Source organism: Haliaeetus leucocephalus, unplaced genomic scaffold, assembly GCF_000737465.1.
Source record: "Haliaeetus leucocephalus isolate CR32 unplaced genomic scaffold, Haliaeetus_leucocephalus-4.0 Scaffold190, whole genome shotgun sequence".
NCBI classification, from domain to species: Eukaryota; Metazoa; Chordata; class Aves; order Accipitriformes; family Accipitridae; genus Haliaeetus; species Haliaeetus leucocephalus.
Genome location: NW_010972626.1, coordinates 612,779 through 634,452, shown reverse-complemented (window position 1 = coordinate 634,452; position 21,674 = coordinate 612,779). Strand labels below are relative to the sequence as shown.

Here is a 21,674-nt window from a genome sequence, read left to right as displayed (position 1 = left end):
GGGGGGGGGGGGCGCGGTGGGGGGGAGCCTCGACCTGCCCTGCCCGCAGCTGAAGCGGGTGCCGCCGGCACGGCGCGGGGACCCCGTTGCATGCGTCGCTCCCGCCCCCTGCCGCGTTGCCGGAGGCGGTGGGCGCGGGGGTGCGAGCGGGTGCTGTACGCCCGCGAGGCCGACAACACGAAGCTGTTCCCCAGCCTGTGCCCCGGCCCCTCGCCTCTGCCCTGCCTGCATTGCGGCTGCACGCCCAGGGGAGTACCTGCTCCCAGGGCTGGGGGGCGGGATGGGGCGATGATGGGGGGCTGATGGGGCTGGGCTCTGCTGCGGGGAGGGGACCGGGGTGGATGGCAGGTAAGTGTGTGAGCGCGTGTGTACAGCCCCCCCATATAGACGCAGGGATTTATGGACATCTTGCACACCTGGGTGCATGCATCTATAAGCAGGTGGGGAGATATCGTGCTCGATCCACACGTACCTTAGCTCTATTTACATGTAGATGCACCTATATATGCACACGCCTAAGTGACAAGTGTATACCTGCATACACATGTACATCTACAGCTGTATATATAAATGTAGATCTACCTCTATCCCTATAGTTATACCAGTTTTTATGCAGATACCATACCTATTTATATATATAGCTATATGTATGTAGATATATATGCGCTACACCTATGAAAACTACGTATATAATATGTATACAAACACACACTGTAGATGTGTATTTATGTATCTACAGCCATATATAGCTATATGTGTATATCCATATATGTAGATATATAGATGTGTACATATCCATGTAAATATATTGATATAGCTACATATATATCAGTATGTATATATATGCACACATATATGAAAATTACAAATAGATATATACTCATATCTATACCTATATATAAAAACATATGCCTATATATATACATGGACATATATGTATTTGGAATTTAGCTATAGTTATCTCTACGCCTATCTATGTGTATTCTCTCTCTCTGTGTAGAAAGACACATACCTTTGCCAATACCTACATCTATCTGTATGCATTTACCCACTATAGATGTAGATACACTTCTACCCCTGCCAGATCCCTTCAGATATGTCAATTTATCCATATCTGTACCTACTTACCTTTATAGAACTACACAGATCTTTGTATACATATATAAACCTATACCTACTCATACATATGTATAAAGTTACAAGTATCTGTGCATACATACATGTATACTATATGTGTAGCTATATCTATACACCTTTATCTGTATCTATTTATATCTACTTACATATAAATATATCAGAATTAAATACATATGTATGTGTGTATATACACACATAAATTACAAATAAATAGGTATTTACATGTGTAGATATAAACACAGATACAGCTATGTGTATATGCACCTATGCAAATAGATCTATACATCCATATCTATGTATATATATCTATGCCTATCTACCCATACCTATATATATACCCACACCCCTATATATTCACCTGTATATGTATGTAAGCATATATATATATACACATGAACACACACGTATTAAAATTACAAATACATTCTATGCACATGTCTATAAAAATATGCAGCTGGGTGTGTATATATATATATATACCCCCCCGCATAGATACAGCTGTACCTAAATACCTATACCTTTAGCTATAAATATATATCTATACCTATTGCTATCTATATATGCTTATACCAAGATATACATGCATGCACAGGTATCTAAAAATTACAGTTCTATGTACATTTACATGTATGTATACATATAGATATGTACACATCTCTATATATCTGTAGAGATATATACATACATATGTGTGTATATACAAAAATTACACTATATATCTACATATATATTGGCACATATTGACATATAGGAGAGCCGGAACCGTAGCTGGGATCCCCCCCCATCACCACCAGCGCAGGCACCTGCACCCCCCGCAGCAGGACCCTCGCCCCCCCAGCCGCTCGCCCCTACCTCCAGGCTGCCGCTGCATCCTTCCGAAAGGATTTATTAAAACACAGAGAACAGAAACAGGGACACACGGAGTACGAAGGGAACACGGGGGCGTTGCTTACAGCTGCCGTCAGCCTCCGGCAAGAGGCCACCACCGCGGTGCAGTCGGTGTTGCCGCGCTCGCAGGTGTCCCCATCCCGGCTCCGGCCGTCCCCTCCTTCCACCTGTGTGCCCCGAGCCCGGCACACGCCCGGACCCCCCCAGACCTTGCCACAGCCCCGTTGCTGGGACAGCACCGGGCTCCCCCCGGCAGCACTGGTGCCCGCCGATGCTCCCGCCAGGGCTGGGCAGGCGGGCTGCAGCAGCGGGGCTGGCGGCAGGCATGCACGCGTTCAAACACCACGAGGACGTAGAAATGGACCATACAGGGAAGCTCGGGAGCGGGAGCCGACTCGGCCCCGGATAGGCCCCCCAGCACAGCCGGCCGGGAAGCGGGGCACCCACCGGCCTCCCCTCACACCCCACAGGCAGCAATAAAACCAGACATAAACACCGTGACTCTCCCTCCCTTCTCAGCTCAGCCCACCTCGCCCAGACCAACCCTTCAAGTCTTCAATAAGAAAGTGCAAAAAATGTACATGGAAATGAAACCCCCTGTCCCAGCCGCTCCGGCGACGGTGGGGGGAATTGCGTCGGTTGAAGCACACTTGAAGCAGGAGCGGGAGAGCCTGGCAGCGCCAGCAGCAGCTAATCTTCCACGCAGGCGACGCCGTCGCGCTTCCCCTGCCCTTCCTCCAGTGACAGGGTGGCTTTTGGCTGGGGGGGGCCGCCCTGGCCCCCGGGGGCTGCTGCGGGGAGAAGGGAGAGCTGCCCATCAGCTGGGCTCCAGCCCCGCAGGATCCTGCTCCCACCTCTGCTGCCAGTACCCGCTGCGGTTCCTCAAGCCAGAGGCCACAGCCGGACACCGGCACATACGGCCCCCCCACCCTCTCGCGTGTCTGCCCTGGCGAACAAAACACCGAGAGCAGCGAGCGCAGCCTTACCTCAGCTGGAAACGGGAGCTGCGGAGGAACATGGCGGGAACAGCTAAATATCTGCAGTGAGAGAGAGGCAATGCCCGGCTTGCCCACTGTCCTTTGGCCACGCTCCTGGCCCGCTCAAATCCACCCCCTGAATTTCTCTGCCCCAGAGCATCCGCTCAAAACCCCGACCTACCGGTCACATACGGTCCCAGAGGCATCTGGCTATAATTGACAATCCCGCCCGGCCCAGGACCTCGGAAATTTGGCCCAAAGTTGTTGTTATAGATCTGGGAGGAGCCGAAGGAGCCCTGGGGAGGTAAGGAGGGAGAAGAGCCACTGAGCTGCACCTCGGTCCCACCGCCAACCCCCCGGCCAGGGGCTCCGTCCCCATCCCTGCTGACCTGCTGGACGGCGGGGTCCCCCCCACGGGTGGCCAGGCGGCTGAGGATGCTCCGCTCAGACATCTGCAGCCGGGCGGCCACGGGCGGGATGCGGGACAGCATGGACGGCAGGCGCGTCACGTCGGCCTTCATGTCACTCAGCAGCTCCTCGAGCTGGTTCAGCACTGTGAGCAGAGTGAGGTGGCACTCAGACCAGGGGGATGCCCGCCGGACCCCTGGCAGAGGCGGGAGCCCCCCCAGCATCCCAGCCATGGGGATTGGCGAGCTCCAGCAGCAGGGAGCTGATGGCAAAGAGCACTGCGGACCCCCATCACCGCAGGCTGCAGCGGCAGTGTGCCACTGCCCTCGCCGGCAAAGCGAGCTGGGGAGGAGCAGGCAGCTCCTGGCTGAGGGAATGCGAGACGGGGACGACGTCCCGGCTGGATTTCCCCACAGTCAGAGTGGCAAACCCTTCTCACCCCTGCTGGGGCAGGTTCCAGGTCCCCCCCTCCACCAGCACGCACCCTTGTGCAGGACGGCATTCGCGGGCTTGTTCCCAGCCAGGGACTCTTTGGAGAGATGCTGGTGGCTCTCGGCAAGGCACTCCACTTCAGCCAGACGGGCGTTCAATGCCATGGCCGGGTGACTGGGGTCTTGGGTCATGTTGAGGTACGCAGCCCTCCGCAGCTGCTCCTCGATCACCAGGGCCTGCTCCAGCAACTGGGAGGTACAGGAGGGGAAGGATTCAGGACCAGCCCCTGCTCCGGTGTAAACCGGTACCACTCCACAGGCTCCAGCTGCCCAGGTGGTTCACGCCAGCAGAGCCTCTGTCCTGCCCTGCTCCCCACCAGCCTCACTCCCAGAAACTCTTGGGGGAACAGGCTTAGCCCTTATGTTTTCTTATCCCGTTCAGACACAGAGCATCCAGAAGGGAATTTGGGCAGCATTTCCACAGCATCGCACATACCGGGAGCGGGCAGAGCACCCAGCCTGGCCCGCTCGCAGAGAGGAGCCCAGGGCAGCCAGCCCCATCCCATGCACCGTGCTGCAGAGCCCGTGAGCTCCCCGGGATCAAGCCCCGGTTGCCTGCTCTCCTCCGGCAAGCACGAGCCCCTCACAAAGCCCACGACTGCTCCCTGCTCCGCTCCCAGAAGGCACTGGCGGGCTCCCCGACGGCTTTGGGGAGCCGCTCTGGTCCCCCCACCCGGTAAGAACTCACCAGCCCTGGACCTGCAACTCGCCTTGAACCGCCGGGCAAGGAACTTGTTCTTCATCTCGAGGTAGTTCCCCTTATGTATCTCCGACTTGAACGGCTCATTCAGGATCACGTAGCGTGGGTCATTCTGGATGTCCTGCCAGCGGGCATAGCCGTGACTGGCGCAGAGGGAGCGTCAAGGGAAGAACCAGCCAGCCGACAGCACACCCACTGCCCCACGGCGACACCGCATTGCCAAACCCCCTCCCTGCTCGTCACCGCACCGTCACCCCAGGTCCCGCGCCCCGCTGAGGCCTCCCTTGCCTCGCCGCCTTCCTGCCAGCCAAAAACGGGAGGCACGCTCCCGCCAAGTCAAAGGGTACGTGACAATTCCTGCCAACAGCCAGTAGTCGTGTCGGCGGTGCCAGATGTCGTAGATCTTGCCAGAGGAGATGGCAGCCCTCTCCTCGTTCTGCCACAGTGTGTGCAGCTCTGCGGAAGCAGAAGCGAGACAGCCGGGTCAGCCAGCGGGGCTGCCGGGGACATCGTGCAGCGCATCAGGCAGGGCGAGCAATGAAATCTCCCGGGGCACAGCGCAAAATCGAGACAGCCTGCTGCCAGGCGAAGCACCATCCTGTCCAACCTTTCCACACGGTTCGCATTTCTTGCACAGGCTCAGAGCTTCCGTGTAGAAGCTCTGCAGAAGCGGCCAATGCCTCGTCTCTTACTCTTACCTGTAAAGCCGCCGTCAGCGATGTTGAACATGAATCGGAAGTTCATGTTTCTGTCATCCTTCTTTCCATCCTCCTCTTCCTCTCTGTCACCGTTTTGCTGAGCCTCGCTTTGCTCCTTCTCCTCCGCCTTGGCGTCCTCTGCTTGGCAAACGCAAGAAATCACGCCTGTCTAATCGTACTCTGCCAAAAGACCAACTGGGGTCTTTCCTGCCCCATCAGCTGCCAGAGGAACTCCCTGCTAAAGTCACCACTGGAAAAGCCACCAGCCTGCTCTCTGCTCCGCAGCAGCTGACCACCTGCCTCTTTCGGCAGGTCCTACTGTTTGCACAGCAAGTACAGGCAGCGCCCACCATAACAGCATCTTGTGTCCGCTGGTGGCTCCCGAGCATCACCAGACGGCAGCACCAGCTGCTGTGGGTGCCGACGGTTGTCCTCGCCGTCACCCCGCAGACACGCTCCCTCGCCTCCGTGCCAGGCACCTGCCTTGTTTTGGAGGCCCTTCACACCGCTTCCCCACCCCAAAGCCTCCTCACACCTCACCTGGTTTGACTTCTTTGTCCTCCCCTTTCCCCGGGCTGCTGTTCAACTCCGGCTTCTCCAAAGGCTTCTCCTTCTCTTGAATGCCCTCATCTGCAGAAGGGAAGGGGACCATGAGAAAAGCCTGGACTGCAAAACGCTTTTCAGGGAACAACAACTTACTGTCTGGATAGACTTTCCCTTTCGGGGTAAAGCGATTACACTGTTTGTACATTCAAGGCATTTGAAAAAACTTCTAACAGAATATTATGATGCATTTTATCAGGAAAACGTATTTAGTTTTCCCTCTTCCTTGAGACAGCTGAAGAAACATATTATTAGGAACAGAAAATGCTCCCCAGAATGAGCACTTCTGATAATTTACAACCTGGAACTGTTGTTTTTTCAGGAATCACTACAGGACCTTGCAATATTCAGGTTTCCCACTGCGATACAGAGAAGCATAAGACCCAAGCAAGGTGCGAGCACCACAGCCTCCCACCAGAGGGGAAGCCCACCCGTCAGGAGTGCCAGCACGTCCCAGACTTCTAGGGTGCACGCCCTGGGCTCCAAACGACTTGAGCTGTAGAACTTCTCCAGCACAAATCGATGCCACTGCTGGGTGCCACAGCCCCACAGAAGTCCCAGCCACAACTGAGAGTGGAGCCCGCGCATGGGCATCGTGTTCGTCCAAGCCAAAGAGACTCCTCACCTTTCACCAGGGGCTCAGGAGAAGGCTCAGTCTTTTCACTCTCCTCTTGCTTCTCCACCCTCAGCTTCTCCTTGCTGTCACAGCTTTCTGTGCGCTCTTCACTTTCCACCTTCTCAGCGCTCACAGGCACCTGAACGTAAAGCGCCCGCACCAGATCAGCCCAGCCTTGCCTGTTCCTCAGGGAGCGCTCCAAGTTTCTGGGCAGACCATGAGAAGGCCTCCTGGCAGAACTGCTGGAAGAAGCCACCCTACCTGGCTGTCAGACACCTTCCTGGACTTCTGCTCCACTTGCTCCTTTTCCTCCTGGAACCCGAGTTGGGTTTCTATTTTGTCTGTAGCAACAGCAAAGCAAGAAAGCCATTGAACGGGGCCCCAGAGGGGTAGGCAGACACCTGCAAGCCCTTCTGGCCTCTTGGCCCACCTCCCTTCCCAAGGCAGACCAAAGCCACGATACCCTGGAAGCCTGTAGGCACACCTACCCGCAAGGGCCACAGATCCCGTGTGCATATGTGCTGGGCTGGCCGGGATGGGGGTGTTGGGACCCGAGGACACAATCTCACCAGACTTCTTGCTCTCTGGGCCCTCAACGATGAGATCTGGAGTGCTGTACTTCCCATTGACATGCTCAAACTCCTGGACCTGGGGCAGGCGCACACCATCAAGTCAAACACAGCGGAGATGTTTCCAGCCCGGTGCCGCAGAGCTGGCAAGTGCAGGCTGCTCCACCCGCAGAGGCACAAAGCGGCAGGATCGCTACACCCACCCTGCCAGGGACGCCTGACACTATGGCTCGGAGATCCAGCAAGCCGCCAGCATGATTTCTCTTTTTTGCCAGCCAGGCTATTGAATACCTTCTCATCCCTATGTCCCTCCCAGGGAAAGAAGCAGCAGGGTTTGAAAGGCCGTTTGCATTACCATCCCCTATACATTTATGACAAAAACGGATGCGCCCTAAGCCTGGGAGATTCAGCAGGGGATCCCTGGTGAGAGGCATTCGACAGCCAATGAAACCCACAAGTCTCCAGAACACACCTGAAATGGCACATTGAACATTTCGCTCACCCACCTTCTTCCTTACTAGTGACATGACTCCTATCCGAGTCAGCACGTGCTGGCGCGACAGCCCTTCCCGGGGAACGCCATCCGCAAAGGTTTCAGCACCGTCTGCCCCAGGTTCGCACAAATGTCTCATGAAGAGAGAGACGTACGCCCTGCAGAAGGAAAGCCAGACCTCAGTCCAGCTCAGCCCACAGACCCCTTGCTGAGGCAAGCACCCAGACCGTCTGCTTTCACCCACGGGTGAGGGCAGAGTCTCGCACCCAGGCTAAGATTTAGCCTATCACACACAGAATGATAGCAGCCCTCTCAAATGAAACGGGCATTGCCTCCCCAAAAATAAACCATGCTGGGGGTATGCAGGCACTTGGGCTACTGCTGCCCAGTGGGCTTCGTCACAGCGCAGCCTCCGCCTTGCCCTGGGGAGCATGGCAGAGACGGTGACACGGCAAGACAACAGGGCGATTGGGGTTCATCCCGAATGCGCGAGCTAAGCACTCGCCACAATCAAGCAGAGCCCAGGACAGGCCTCGCCCTGCCTGCCCGGGAGCCCCTGTACCTGAACTCCTTCTCGCTCTTCCCTCGCAGATCCCGGACCAGCCAGTGAGAGTTGAAGGCATCCTGGGGCGGCATGCCCCAGCGCATGATGGCATTCAGGAAAGCCTTGCGCTGGCGGGCGTTGAAGCCAAGAACCTGCAGGGAGTGGAGGCATTGCCGTGACCACAATGCGGCTTCGGAAGCACGTGGCATCTCGGAGCCTCGCAGCTGTTACAGCCGTGCTGGACCAGGACCGACGTGCAGGCAACTCAGCACAGAGTAGTCCAGCCTGCGAGCCCAGGGCAGCCCCGGCACAGCCGCATCAGTCGTGCTCCGGCTGAGGCCAACACTCACCTCGATATTTCCCCCAACTCTTGCCAGCAAAGGAGGGAGAGGCTTATCCCGGTCACTCTTCAGCTGCCTCCGGGATTGTCTTCTGCCACCTAGAGTCAAGCAGCCTCAGTGATGGATGGGCCCAGGCAGCGAGGAAGGACAGCCAAAGCACTCAGGTGCCCCAGGCTTCCTGCACTGCCTCCCGACGGGAGCAGAAGCCGGGCAGAGCGGCAGCCCAGGCTGCAGAGCCCCTTCCACCCATCCTGCCAGCCTCCCTGAGCCGGGGTGCTCTTCTGCCCTTACCAGCAAGGGAGTACGGTGCCCATTCCTCCTGCGGTCCCCCATCCTTCCACCGCCAGGACCAGACCAAGGTCCTGCAGCGACCGGTGAAGGAAACAGGCGGTTGCCTTCCCTGCCTTGGGAATCTCTTTGCCTGGCAGGCAAGTGGGGACACCTCCCCCTGCATGGAGGCCCAGAAGCACACCGCTCCCTCCAGCCCAGACGTTTCTGCTGCACCTGAGTGCCGGGGGCTTCCCGCAGAGCAAAATCCCCTGGAGTAGCAAACGCATTAACTCACTCTGACCTTCTGGCCTCTCTTCAAAGTCTTCATCCTCATCCTCAGAGCCAATGGAGTACTCCGACTGGTTGTCGGAGAGCTCATCCTGCCACTCTGCAGACCGCAAGGGAGGCCAGGTTAGAAGAGTGCCTGAGCAGTGGACCCTGCCCAGCAGGGACACGCAGGACAGCTGAGAGCCCACCCATGGGTGCAACTGGCATCCACTGCCAGGCAGCAAGAGAGGAGGGCACAACAAGCAGGAAATCGCCTTCTCAGGTTTTCCAAAATTAGTATTCTCCTCTACAGAAAAAAAACCAGTTTCAAGTATTTTGCCCACAGACATGTTCTTCCAGAATTCTTCTGGCAGAACCAGACTTTACGGACCAAAAAAGAAAAAAATCTTTGAAGAATTTCTATCCCTGAAAGTTTAGGAATCAGGGAGGTACAGAGTCTACCAAATGGCAGAGAAATGCCAAGCAACAACTCAGCCAGTGGGTCTGTGAGGGAACCTCTTTGCGCAGCTTTTCAGAGCCAGCCCACAGGCCTGCTGCCCACCCCAAGCCCAGCCAGGAGCCAAGCGGCCGCAGCCATACCTTGGTCCTCCTGCGAGGCATCGTTGTAGTTGACCTGCTTGCGGATTCTCTTCCCTTTCCCCAAGTTCCTGGCCAGATCTTCCTGCTGCTGCTCATAGTGGTGCCGCAGCAGCTTCTCCCAGTAGTCAGGGTCCACATTCTCCTCTTGCTTGATGATCTCACGTTCCACCTCCTCCTGCAAAGCAAGAGACAAGAGGCTTGAGATCAGGCAGCCACAGACCTGCCTGCATCGCCCCGCTGCTGGTCCTCTAATGGCACTCCAGGGAAAGAGGGAGGGCACCGAGCCACTGGCTGGAATTTGCCTCCCGGGTTGTTGCCCAGGCATACCAACCTCAGTGCAAGGCTGCCAAAGGGCTGGGCCAACCTCCTACCCAGAAAGAGCTCCTCCGAACACTGCCATCCATCCCACCTGGCAGTGCCCACACTCACACCAAGGGAGAAACTACAGATCTGCAGAGACCTCCCAGAACAACAGCCTACTGTCGGCTTTGTCAACAGATGAAGGAACTAAGTCAGTCAGCTACTGGGAAAACCAATGCCAGCAGCACGGTACGTAAGCAGCACCGTGCGTGCTGCCAGTCTGCAGGGGAAGAGCCTCCAGAAGGACAGAAGAGGGTGCCTATGGATGGGTGCTTTGTTTGAAATGAGGTCCCACGCCAACCAGGACAGAGCCCGCCTTGCGCCGTGGGCTGCACAGGACAACGACAACTCTGCTTCCTCTGCCTGCAGCCAGGCCCGGCAGCCCTGGGACCCCTGGGTCTGGAACCATCTACAGCTGTCAGAGAGTGAGCAAGGAGGAGTCCTGCCCCACGCCAAAATGCTCACAAGAACAGGAAAGGGAGCAGAAGAAACACAAAGGGACATACAAAGAGGTGCGATTGTAAGACATGATACTAATCACATTACCACACCATCCTCTTCTCTCACAACATACTGGGCCACTTTAAAGGAGCTGAGATACTCGTTCATGTTCTGGAGCTCCGTGTCATCGGTCGCATCCTGGTTTCGGTCCAGAAGCTTAGAGATGGCAGCGTCATCATAGTGGATCACGCTGCTGTCATCCACATCCTTATTGTCACCTGGAGAGCAAAGTGCGGGGAATGGAAACGCAAATCACCATGCCCGCTCCCAGAGCCAGGTGAGCTCAGGTCGGATGCTGGGCCAGGGAGGGGGAGAGGTCACCCCACCAAGGGGGGCTACACACCTGGTGGGGTGCCACCATGCTTTTTTTTCATGCCAGGAGTCACTGCACCCCCTTTGGTTGACAGCGTGTCAGAGAAAGGGGTGACAGCATCCGGCATGGTGATCCGCTGTCCCTGAGACACCATGCCTGCGGGCGTAAGAAGAGGAGAACAAGCCCCAGCAACTCAGACAGGACCCCACCTCAAGCAGAGCATCCCCAGCGCCTTCCTGACCTCACCTTCCACATCATCCTTGAAGAGCTCTTCTGTCCCAAACTTGAGGATGTCATCCAGCTCTTGCTTGGTCATGGAGCCCGACTTGGAGCCGAGCCCCGGGCGGACCACGAGGTGGGTGAGCATCATCTTCCTTTTGGCCACCTGGGTGATGCGCTCTTCAACAGAGGCTCTAGTCACAAAGCGGTAGATCATCACCTTCTTGTTCTGGCCGATGCGGTGAGCTCTGCTGAAAGCCTGCGGGCAGAAAATGAAGCTGTCAAGGGCAGCACCGTGCCATGCCGGCCAAGGAGTCCTGGTTTCTCACCCCTCCAGGCTGCGCAATGGCACTGCCAGGGCAAGGGTGAATTCAGCATTCAAAGCGGCTACAAGGCAGTGGAGTGAGAGGGGCTCCTCAGAGCCAACCTGAATATGCTGGCCCCCTCCACTGACTGAAGGTGAGCCAGCTCCCCCATCGAGGCCCCTAACTGAAGGGCCTGAAGGCAGGCAGCAAGGACACACTCCCGCTAGGAACCCTCCAGCTGCACATTCACTGGGCCCGCACTGCTCCTTCACCACCCTGCACCAGCACGTCCTCCTGCCTAGGACCCAGGCAAAGGAAATGCTGGCCCAAATGGACGGCAACAGCAGATGTAGCTTTGGAGAGGACCTTCTCCCGGCCGGGGATCACGGGAGGGTTACGCATTTCTCTTCACTTTTCCATTACTTTCCGAGGCATTGGCTGCTCGCCTGCTCTATTGGTGGTCAGTCCTTAGCTAGGGTCCACCCTGGGCTTTTGGAAACACAAGTGGAAGCTCCCCAAAAGAGAAGGGGGCACCCGGTTGTGAACAAGCAGCAGGAGAGAGCAAGAAGCCTGCAGAAGAGAGCCAGTTTTATGTGCCCGGTCTCTCCCATGCTGTGGACAGGCCAGGGTGAGGCTGGCAGATGCAGGAAGGGGGATCCTGAGTAGAACCAGCTCTTGAGAGAAGAGACCGGCTTCCCTGTGCAGAGTATGCAAACAGAGGGCAGAGCCAGAGAGGTACTTACTATACGGGAAGGAAAAGGAAAAGTCAGAAACCTGGATGTCATTGTGGGGATTCCAGTCAGAATCATAAATAATGACTGTGTCGGCCGTAGCAAGGTTTATGCCCAGACCGCCAGCGCGGGTAGAGAGGAGAAAGCAGAACTGCTGAGCACCAGGAGCTGAGAAAGACAAACCCACAGGTGGCAAACGGTGAGACAGAAAGGAGATGTGGAAAGGTGCAGTACCGTGCTTTAGGGATAAAACAGCGGGAACTGTCGGTCTAAGCCAACAAGCAACAGGCAGGGAAGGCAAGGAGTGAGAACACATCATTCCTTGGTGTCATGGTTTAACCCTCAAACCAGGCAGCCTGCTGCTGGCACGCTCCAGGGTTCATTGTGGGACCCAACTCAAAGGCTTAACGCCACGGTATGAGCAGCCCCCGCCATGCCTCGGGAAGCCGGACCTGCCGAGCGCGGCAAAACCGATGTGCAGGCAACCCCCTGCCACCTCTCCTGCGGGCGAGCAGGGCTCTCAGGCGCAGCCAGCCCACCCTGCTGCTGGCTGCGTGCTGCGCATCCACCCCGCACCCTCTCCTCGGCGACGCAGAAACGCGAGTACCATTAAACCTGTCTATGGCCTCCTGGCGCAGGCCGCCGGTGATGCCCCCATCTATCCGCTCGTACTTGTAGCCTTCGTACTCCAGGAAGTCCTCCAGCAAGTCCAGCATCTTCGTCATCTGCAGGACAAGGTGACCCTGGCACAAACAGCTCTGCGTGGTCCGGCTCCCTGCCTCCCCCCGCGTCCCCCGGGGGCCTGCCCTGCCTGGCCAGGCCCCTGCCGGCAGCCCAGAGGCCAAGTGGTGGTGGAACTGCCAACGGTAGAGTACGGCCAACAGGCAACTGCCAGTGGAGTGACACTCGCATCTCGTCTTCTACAGGCAGCTTTGCCAGCACAAGGGAATCATGTCTGAATGGCCCTCCCCGAAGGGGAGCACTATTGCTGTTATCTCCTCTTTATCCGTAGATAAAAGAGGTTTTAAACACAACAGGCACTCCCTCAGGAGAGAGCTGCGACGCAGTCCATCCGTCATGACGGCCACGGCTGCCACACTGTCTGGGGGAGAAGCTGTCACCAGCTCTTCCACCTATTGCTATCTGTTCCTAGCACAAAATTCTCATACAGAACAAAAAAAATCCTTTAAAGATGTATTTATTATTAATCCTTCCCTGCGCTCACCTGGGAGAAGATGAGAACTCTGTGACCCCCATCCCGTAACTTCTTCAGCATCTTTTGGAGCAGCATCAGTTTCCCAGAAGATTTGACCAAAGAATTCCCATCGTAGGATCCATTGGGCAGAACTGGGGCCTCCTGTCAAGGCATCCTGGTTAGCCTCCTCGAGGACGACACTCGTTAACTTCATGCAGAAATTCACATGCATTTCCAAGGCAAAATCCTTGTATGAAACCACTCGCATGAAAACCCACACCGTTAACCAAAGCAAGATCACAGAAACAGCCCCCACCGACGGCTTACACACAATATTCTGAGAAATGCCTCCACGGTGCAAATACAGTTGACATACCACTGCTGCCACAGGGAAGAGGTACGGGTGATTACAGCACTTCTTTAGGTCCATCATGATGTTGAGCAGCGAGACCTGGTTCCCACCACCTTTCGAATTCAGGGCTTCGAAATTCCTCGTCAGTATGAACTTGTAGTACTTCCTGCGGGAACGAGGACAGGATAGGCACCCTTGTTAATTCGGCCAGATACGGGACTGGCGTGAGCAGGACAGCACCAAATTAAACCCCACTCGCATCACTTCAAAAGGGACATCTGGACATTTTTAAAAGCAACGGTTCAGCACCCTCAGTCCAGAGTCGGGTTTATTTGATTGCTCTGTGGATATCGCAGCACTTGTAAGTGGGACAGACTTGTGGGCACAGTGGCTAGGAACACTCCCTGCTGCTGGGTGTAAACCGAGCCTTGGCCCACCGTGCTGGGAAGAATTGACATGACCTTCCCGAAAAGTCCCCCATCTCGGCAGAAGATACCGCTGAAGCTGAGCAAGTCAGCCCAAAACAGAGTCCAGCAAGCATGCCCTGGGGCAGCAGCAATGCTGCAGACTGACGCCAGGCGAGCTGGCAGCACAGGCTGGTGCCCCGGTGCCGAGAACAGGAGGAGGGAGATGAGGATTCAACCTCAGGGTTTTCTCTGTGCCCCCCAGAAGTAGCAGAGCCACACCGAGAGCCTGACAGCATCAAATGCTCCCTGCTGAGCAGCCAGGACTGCACAGAGCCCAATTTACCCAGACTGAACGTGCTCCCCGGTGAGACAGAAAGCGCTCCAGCTCTTCCTGCAGCAGTCTTGAGGACAGCAGGGTGTCTCTGACCTGTCGAACCCCACTGACACCCCGCCATGTCGCAGATGAGGCAGGGTGAGGGAAGCCAGCCAGCCACCCCGGGGAAGCTGCTCTGGAATTACTCACTTCTGCATCTGGCTCAGCTCCACTCTCACGATCAGCTCTGTCTTGGCCGGCATGTTCTTGAACACATCTGCCTTGAGCCGCCGCAGCATGTGGGGACCCAGCAGATCATGGAGCTTTTTGATCTGGTCCTCCTTGGAGATGTCTGCAAACTCCTCCAGGAACCCCTCCAGGTTACTGTGAAAGCAGCCAGAACCAGAGAGTGCTGAGCGACAATGGGATGCGCGAAAGCGAAGATGTCTGTTTCTTTGTGACTTGAAAACAAGGGCAGAGGGTACACGATGAGGTAATGCTCCCATGCCTGTATCTGAGCAGAGCAAAAGCCAGGCCAAGGAGCTGCACTGATGGCTGAGGGGAAATCCACACTAAATGCACTAATACAAGGTCTGAACAAGTTCCCCAAAGTACCTCTCTCTCCTCAGAGAGGGAAGAGAAGGCAGGTTTCAGGTCCCCACTCACAAATCTCCTGTCTGATAGCAAGGCAATAGCTACACACAGGACCCAAGAAGTTCTAGTCCACGGGAATAAATATGGGGTTACATTAAACGTGCATGCAGCTGCTACAACAAGCCACGGGGACGATGCACTTTGCCACCCGCCTGCTGGCGCAGATCAGTGACACTGGCACAGCAGTAACTGGATCCAGACACCCCCACACAGACAGGAGCCCCAGGAAACCTCTGCTGAGCCACGCTGCCAGCCAGGTCCCAGCTGCTTTCCCTTTTCGGAGAGGGGGAACTAGCGCAACTTACTTAAACCTCTCAGGAGTCAGGAAATTGAGCAGGTGGAAGAGCTCTTCCAAGTTGTTCTGGAGTGGAGTGCCGGTGAGCAGCAGCTTGTAATCGATCTTGTAGCTATTTAATACTCTAAAGAACTGGGAAAAGAAATGAGGTTAGGTGAAAAAAGCTCAGAGGAGCCAGTTAGTCATCCGGGGACTCTGCAGGCTGCACACAGGGAGACTCAGCAGTAACCTCTCCCTCCCACCAGGCTCGCAGACCAGACCGCAGCTTGCCTGTCCTGCTGCGAACCATCCCCATCAAGCACAGGCAGCAATCCTGAATGTCCTTGGGTCACACCTGCGCTGGGGATTGTGTGAAGGTCCCAGGGGCCAGAGACCACATTTAGCCTCAGGTAAAGGGGAGAGTAAGGAGAGGGATCGATTCCTTTCCATGACAGCCCATCCAAGGGCTGGCAGGCAGGCAGCTAGGCTGCTGCCTCTTCCACTGCTGAAGGATTTTTAATGCCAGAGGGTGTTAAAGAGAGCAAATCCACTGAAACGCGGGTCCCAGGCAGAGCCTGTGCGAGATGAGGAGACCATTCAGCTCCCAGGGAGAAAAGCACGGAGCAGCAGACCACCAGTGCTTGGGTGCCATATCTTTATGGCACCAGCCACACCACAAAAATTGCTGACAAATATCTAGTACCTACTTTGGACTGGTTGTTCTTCAGCCTGTGCGCTTCATCCACCACCAGACAGGCCCACTCAATGGAGCCCAGCACCGCCTGGTCAATAGTGATCAGCTCGTAGGAGGTGAGCAGGACATGGAACTTGATCTGCGCTTCCTTCTGGAGGAGCAGAAGGAGAGAAAAGCTACAATAAGAGAGCAAGGAATGGGATAGCCTCCACCTTCGCTGCTGCTGTACATGACCCAAGGAGAAAAGGAGGGGCTGCCTGCACTGCACTGCACAGCACCGGCAGCAGGGCCGAGGCATGAGTCGTGCCAGCAGAAAATCTATACGCATCTGAACGTTAGAACCACGTAGGGGACTACAGAAACAGAAAAGGGTCTGGCACAAGTCTTTAAAGCTCATCACAAATCTCCTGCATCTGTCAACTGTGCAAGCTCTTTGGAAAACAGCTGATTAGGGACCTAACCAACCTCCTCCTCCGGATCAAATTCTGCTCTCTCCCCTTCTAGCTGATGGTTAAAGCTACCGGGTAGGGCAAAGACTTAGCTCCCACCTTCATCCGGAAGACCTTCTTTCCACTCCGGATGGCGTTGTCTTCAAAAGAAAATTCATTTTCCCGGATGACCGACCGGCTTTCTTTGTCGCCCGTGTAGGTCACGACATAGAAGTCGGGTGCCCACATCTCAAACTCGCGCTCCCAGTTGATGATGGTGGAGAGAGGGGCGCTGACCAGATACGGCCCTTTAGAGTGGCCCTGCTCAGGGAGACAAAGTCCAAGCTGTTCTCCCCGTACTGAGCAGCTCTCGGCCACGTTGGGGACCGCTGGATGCTCCACTCACCTCCTTGTACAGGGAATACAAGAACACAATAGTCTGCACAGTCTTCCCCAGCCCCATCTCATCAGCCAGGATAGTATCCGTTCCTTGGGCCCAGGAAAATCTCAGCCAGTTTAGCCCTTCGAGCTGGTAAGGATGGAGCGTGCCTCCCGTGGCATCGATGTACCATGGCTGCTTGTCAAACTTCACTGTAGGCTGAAAAGAGACACGACGCAAAGCAGTGAGAACCAACTCCCCCTCCTTTCTCTGAGGCCAAGCACATCCCTCTTTAGCCTTGTGACACCGAACAGCCTGAAAAGAGATGCAGACACAGTCCCCAGCCCAGCCCTCAGGCTCCTCACAGCAAAACCACTGCGGAGCTTTCAATGAAAAAAAACACCAGGGTCCCCAAGGGAACTAGAGGAGAAAAGGGCAACAGGATGGGGGGGGCCAGACAGACCTCTGTCTCTGAGCTCACACACCATTGCGCTGCCCCTGCTCTTCTTACTCACATCCACGAGAGGCGTTTCTGGAGGCTTTTCCAGCTTCTCCTCTTTCAGCTTTTTTCCTTTCTTGTTCAGCTTCTTCAGAGGGCGCGTGTCCTCCCCCAGCATCAGCTCCCTGCAACAGCCAGTGCGCATCAGGAAAAGGCAGACGGGCATTCCTCTCCCAGTCCCCAAGCCGAGGGACAGAACCACCTCTCAAACTCCACTGCCTTTTCCCCACGGGAGCTTTTCTGGCCCAGTTAGCATGGGCACTCCTGGAGTGTTAACTTTCCCCTCCCAGCAGTCCATGCCACATCATTCCAGAATGCAGAACAGCAATCTCATCAGAGTACTGTGGTTTTCCCCCAAAACAGACAGGCAGCAGTGCCACGGAGCTGCCCTGAAGTGCAGTGAGACCACAAATATTACGGCAGTATAAACGTAGGGGAAGGGGAGCACAGGCTGGAAAACAACAGGTAGGCTAGATTTCCCAGCAGCCCCGAAATGGCATTTCAGGAGAGCCAGCTTTCCGAAAGCACTTGGCCACTGGTCTCTGAAGAGAGGTTCCTGCGAGCGGTGCCAGTATGTTCCAAAGGGGTCACCTACAAGTTCCCAGTCGTCCCAAGGCCTGCACAGGCTGCCCCAGCTCTGCCAGGCTCTCCCAGGCTGTGGCAGCCCAGCTGCAGTCCCACCACCCAGCTGGCTCGTACCTGTGGTTCCAGTAGAGGTGTTTGAGGTTTTCATAGTACGGGATGTCTATCTCGTCGATCTCCCAGGTGCACTGGTCGTAGGGCAGGTCTTTCCACTTGATCAGGTAATGGATGTCTCCCTTTTTATCAAAGCTGTAACGCAGGGCATGAAAAGCCTGTCAGTGAAATGACACTTGACCCCCGGGAAGCAGCTAGCTGTAGCCTGCTTCCCCGAACCTGGATGCTTCATCCTCTGCTTTTACCTACAGACCACGACATCCAAACAGAGGTAGAAAAACAGAAAGAAAGTATCTACGCTTTCCTGCAGAAATGCCTATTAATCTGCTGCATGTGTTAAATCATTGAGCTTTAAAGGCTCCTCTTCCATTCCACTGGGCAACCTCGTTTTCCAGTTTTACCAGGACTGGATGAATACCAGTGTTGACCCTTCTTTCTCCTGCAGCATTCACTGCTCTGTGAAGTTTTGCTTACACTGAAAAATGAATAAACACACTACCGAGTCTGATTATATGCCTATGAGGAAAAAACCCTTGCCTTATTAGCAGACAACGTAAAGCTCGCGTGAAAATTAGCCAGACAGCTTGCTTTATTTTCTGCCAAGCATCCTTCAAGCAGAGTCACTGCTTGAAACTTCAAGTTGCCACTTGAAACGTAGAAATTCAACAAAAAGGTGTCTCTAGCCACTTGATGTAAAAAAGCCACCTGCACAGCACATTTCATATGCAGGAAATTTCTTCCACAGAAAAGAAATGCAAATGTCAAGGCTTCATAAGGAAGTCAGGCACCTGCTCAAACTCCTCTCCTCGGGCACCGTCCCTAGCAGCATCAGGGGAGGTAAGCAGGAACAACGCGTACCACACAAATCCCTGCTGGTGCCTCACCTTTGCCAAGAGTGCAGAGGTGCCACATGGTTTCCAAGAGGAACAAATGACCTACATGGAAAAGGGCTGCTGTTCCAAAGCAGTTTAGGAGAGGAGCAGCAGCCGCAGGGTACCATTGATGGAAGCAAGACTCATCACCAGGTTGCAGCAGAAATTTACAGAATGATTAGGCCATAAAAGGGACAGAAACAATACGTCTAGGAAGAGCAGAACAACCTTGTGCATCCACCTTTGGGAAAATTTACTATCTCTATTTTTAACGCACAAGGTAGTGGAAACAAAAATAAGACAGGCATCGATTCACTCCAGGCCTTAGCTTCACCTTGGGAGCAAACCTCCAAGGCGACAGAGACCTTGAAACAAGCCAGCAGCTGAAATTCCACCAGCCTAAGATTTTGGCTTTGCAGAAGGACAGCCAGAACTTCCCGTCCCAGGGGGGAGAACTCAACCAAGCACAGAAATCCCGCAGCAGGCAGTCCCAGCAGCTCAGCTAACCACATAAACTGTCCATGAGAGCTGCGCATGAAGGGAAAACCTGCAGAGTGCGCAGACCTGCTGCTCCAACCTTTATCTGCAGAACTTGTGGGGGTCCCAGAGAGCGTGGCATGGCTCACCCTTGCCGTTCCTCTCCCTGGCTTGCGACGGCATCGCCCAGCACCAGCACTACCAGGGGCTCAGGCACCCTGGCACGTGGCCATTCAAGCACCCCCCCGGCACGCAGCTCCTCACCTGTGGTTCAGGATGCGGTGGATCATCATCCACTCAGGCTTGATGCCGTAACGGTAGAACCGCTCCTCCATCTTGGCATACTGCGGGTCTTTGTTCTTCCGCTTCTCCCTCTGGCTGTCCTCATCCCCAGAGCCGTAGTCAAAGGCCGGTGGCTCATCCATGTCGTTCTTCCGTTGGTAGTTGCGGTACATCACGGTGTGGTAGAGCTCCAGCTGCGGCAGGAGGGAGCCACAGTGAGTCCGCGGGCAGTGGGGCAGCGGGCCCAGCAGGGGCCCCACGATGACGACGACAACGCGCTGGCTCACCTGCAGCTCCTTGACCCAGGAGCAGTGCCAGTAGGAGAGGCCTGCCCACTTCACAAAAAACTCGCGCTCCGGGATCCCCTCCAGCACCTTTGGCACAGGGAGGGCCAGCTCTGCGTCCGGGGTGGGCAGCACAGGTGGGAGCGGGGTGGCCGGTGGCTCCTTCCAGGCCCAGTGCAGGATGCGTTGGACTTTGCCCTTCAAGGGAGGGCACTGAGGATGAAAAAAGCAAACAGGCAAGAGCACAGAGTTTAAGATGAGCCCCTGTGAGGGGCCGCGGGGAGAAGGGCAGAAGGGGTCTCGCAATGCCGAGTGGACGGCAGCCATCCAGGCACGGCAGGGAGAGCACGGCCGGAGCTCCAGGCAGCGTGCTGGCACAGCCTGTACCACAAGCTGCTGCCAGAGGGAAAGCCCAGGGCGGGGAGCGACTGTGGATTCACCCCCAGCCGCGGGAAGCCAAGCATGGCAAACCGGGTGACCTGAGCAGTCCCAGCCCCTGCCTGCATCTATCTCAGCCCGCAGACAGCGCCACCACCCCCAGGGGAAAGCAAAGTGCTGCCCGGGTCCTGGGCAGAGCTACGCCTTTGCTATTTCTAATGGGGTGGACAGAAAGGAGGCGGTGAGGCTGTGTGGGGCAGGCAGAGGCTGGCTGGCGCAGGTGTGCCCGAGAAATGTCCGTGACGCTGCAGCATCCCCCGCGGGGACAGGCATTGCCACCAGGCAAGAAAGGCCCCTCCACACAGGCCATGCATCAAATAGGGCTTGACATCCCATCTGAAAACCAGCAGGGAAGCCGCCAGCCAGCAATCCCCACGGGGAGACTGCACAGGCGGCAGAGCCGTCCAGGGCCCTCAGGTGCACGCAACTGGCAGCAATGCTGCTCCAGTGACGGGGGTTGTGGCAGAGGGCAGGACACTGGCCCTGCGGCAAGGCACGGGGAGAGGGTGCGAGGGGCAGTGGTGGCTGGGAGACCCGCTCCCAGGCTGGGCCAGGTGGGTGCGGGAGCAGGGACGGGGCGAGGAATGCTGGTAACACTCACTGTACAGCGAGGGCAGAGCCATTCACCGTTTGGTATTTCTGGCAGCGGCGGGTTCAGGCAGTGGAGGTGGTAGGAGGACGGGCAGGTGTCGCAGCACAGCAGCTCCCCTCCGTCCTTACAGACCCGGCAGAACTCCATATGGTCGTCCTCCTCCTCCTCGCCACCTTCCTCTTCCTCCTCCTCCTCCTCTTTCGGCTCCCACTGGATGCCCTCCTTCTCCTGGGGAAGCACAGCCAGCGTAACGCCGAGGGTTTCCGCCACCCGCGCACCCGCCCACCCCCATGGGGCCCCGACCCCACTCACGCAGTGGGGGCAGCTCCACTTGCCCTCGGGAGCCTTCTCCAGCTCGGGGTCCAGGCAGACGAGGTGGTAGGCGCGAGGACAGGTGTCACACAGGATGATCTCTCCTCCCTGCTGGCACACCTCGCAGTAGTCCTGGTGGTCTGTCTCGTACCCATCCCCTTCTTCGACTGCAAGCAAGGGACAGGCGGACAGTCAGAGGGACGGCAGAGCTGCCTGCTCTCCCGGGAGGGAACGGGACACTTGCTCCTCTATGATACAGTTAAGGAAATAAGGAAAGCATTTCACCTCAGACCCCTCCTGTTACGTCCCCCTACCTCTCTGTCCCTCAGCACCACAGTTCATCTTTGCACACAGCATCATCTCACCTCTGTCTCTCTTTCTCTCTCCACACTGTATCATCCTTTGGTTCCTTCAGGCTCTCAATGGAGAATGCCAGAACCTGGAGAGGTTGCAAGGGAGGCCGGTCAGAGAAACCTCCCCAGGTACCAGCGCCAC

The 21,674-nt window shown here is 56.0% G+C and overlaps 1 protein-coding gene across 1 annotated transcript in view; it reads right to left on the bottom strand.

The window, feature by feature from the left end:
- Positions 1–3,011: 3,011 nt before the first annotated feature.
- CHD5 (chromodomain helicase DNA binding protein 5) overlaps positions 3,012–21,674 on the bottom strand; it is a 30,161-nt gene continuing 11,498 nt past the window's right edge. The window contains exons 9-42 of the mRNA XM_010565387.1: positions 21,180–21,346; positions 20,877–21,095; positions 19,841–20,050; positions 19,536–19,747; positions 17,926–18,057; positions 17,243–17,351; positions 16,755–16,946; positions 16,469–16,669; positions 15,934–16,071; positions 15,258–15,379; positions 14,509–14,682; positions 13,603–13,744; positions 13,257–13,388; positions 12,639–12,756; positions 12,075–12,199; positions 11,023–11,254; positions 10,807–10,932; positions 10,509–10,681; positions 9,603–9,777; positions 9,031–9,123; positions 8,475–8,563; positions 8,143–8,276; positions 7,594–7,738; positions 7,007–7,166; positions 6,780–6,859; positions 6,528–6,657; positions 5,840–5,929; positions 5,300–5,437; positions 4,949–5,057; positions 4,612–4,744; positions 3,895–4,090; positions 3,392–3,555; positions 3,184–3,298; positions 3,012–3,062 (exon numbers count right to left, since the gene is read on the bottom strand). Coding sequence (XP_010563689.1) covers positions 3,055–3,062; positions 3,184–3,298; positions 3,392–3,555; positions 3,895–4,090; positions 4,612–4,744; positions 4,949–5,057; positions 5,300–5,437; positions 5,840–5,929; positions 6,528–6,657; positions 6,780–6,859; positions 7,007–7,166; positions 7,594–7,738; positions 8,143–8,276; positions 8,475–8,563; positions 9,031–9,123; positions 9,603–9,777; positions 10,509–10,681; positions 10,807–10,932; positions 11,023–11,254; positions 12,075–12,199; positions 12,639–12,756; positions 13,257–13,388; positions 13,603–13,744; positions 14,509–14,682; positions 15,258–15,379; positions 15,934–16,071; positions 16,469–16,669; positions 16,755–16,946; positions 17,243–17,351; positions 17,926–18,057; positions 19,536–19,747; positions 19,841–20,050; positions 20,877–21,095; positions 21,180–21,346 — 4,883 coding nt within the window. The 3' untranslated portion in view covers positions 3,012–3,054. The remainder of the gene's footprint in view (positions 3,063–3,183; positions 3,299–3,391; positions 3,556–3,894; positions 4,091–4,611; positions 4,745–4,948; positions 5,058–5,299; positions 5,438–5,839; positions 5,930–6,527; positions 6,658–6,779; positions 6,860–7,006; positions 7,167–7,593; positions 7,739–8,142; positions 8,277–8,474; positions 8,564–9,030; positions 9,124–9,602; positions 9,778–10,508; positions 10,682–10,806; positions 10,933–11,022; positions 11,255–12,074; positions 12,200–12,638; positions 12,757–13,256; positions 13,389–13,602; positions 13,745–14,508; positions 14,683–15,257; positions 15,380–15,933; positions 16,072–16,468; positions 16,670–16,754; positions 16,947–17,242; positions 17,352–17,925; positions 18,058–19,535; positions 19,748–19,840; positions 20,051–20,876; positions 21,096–21,179; positions 21,347–21,674) is intronic.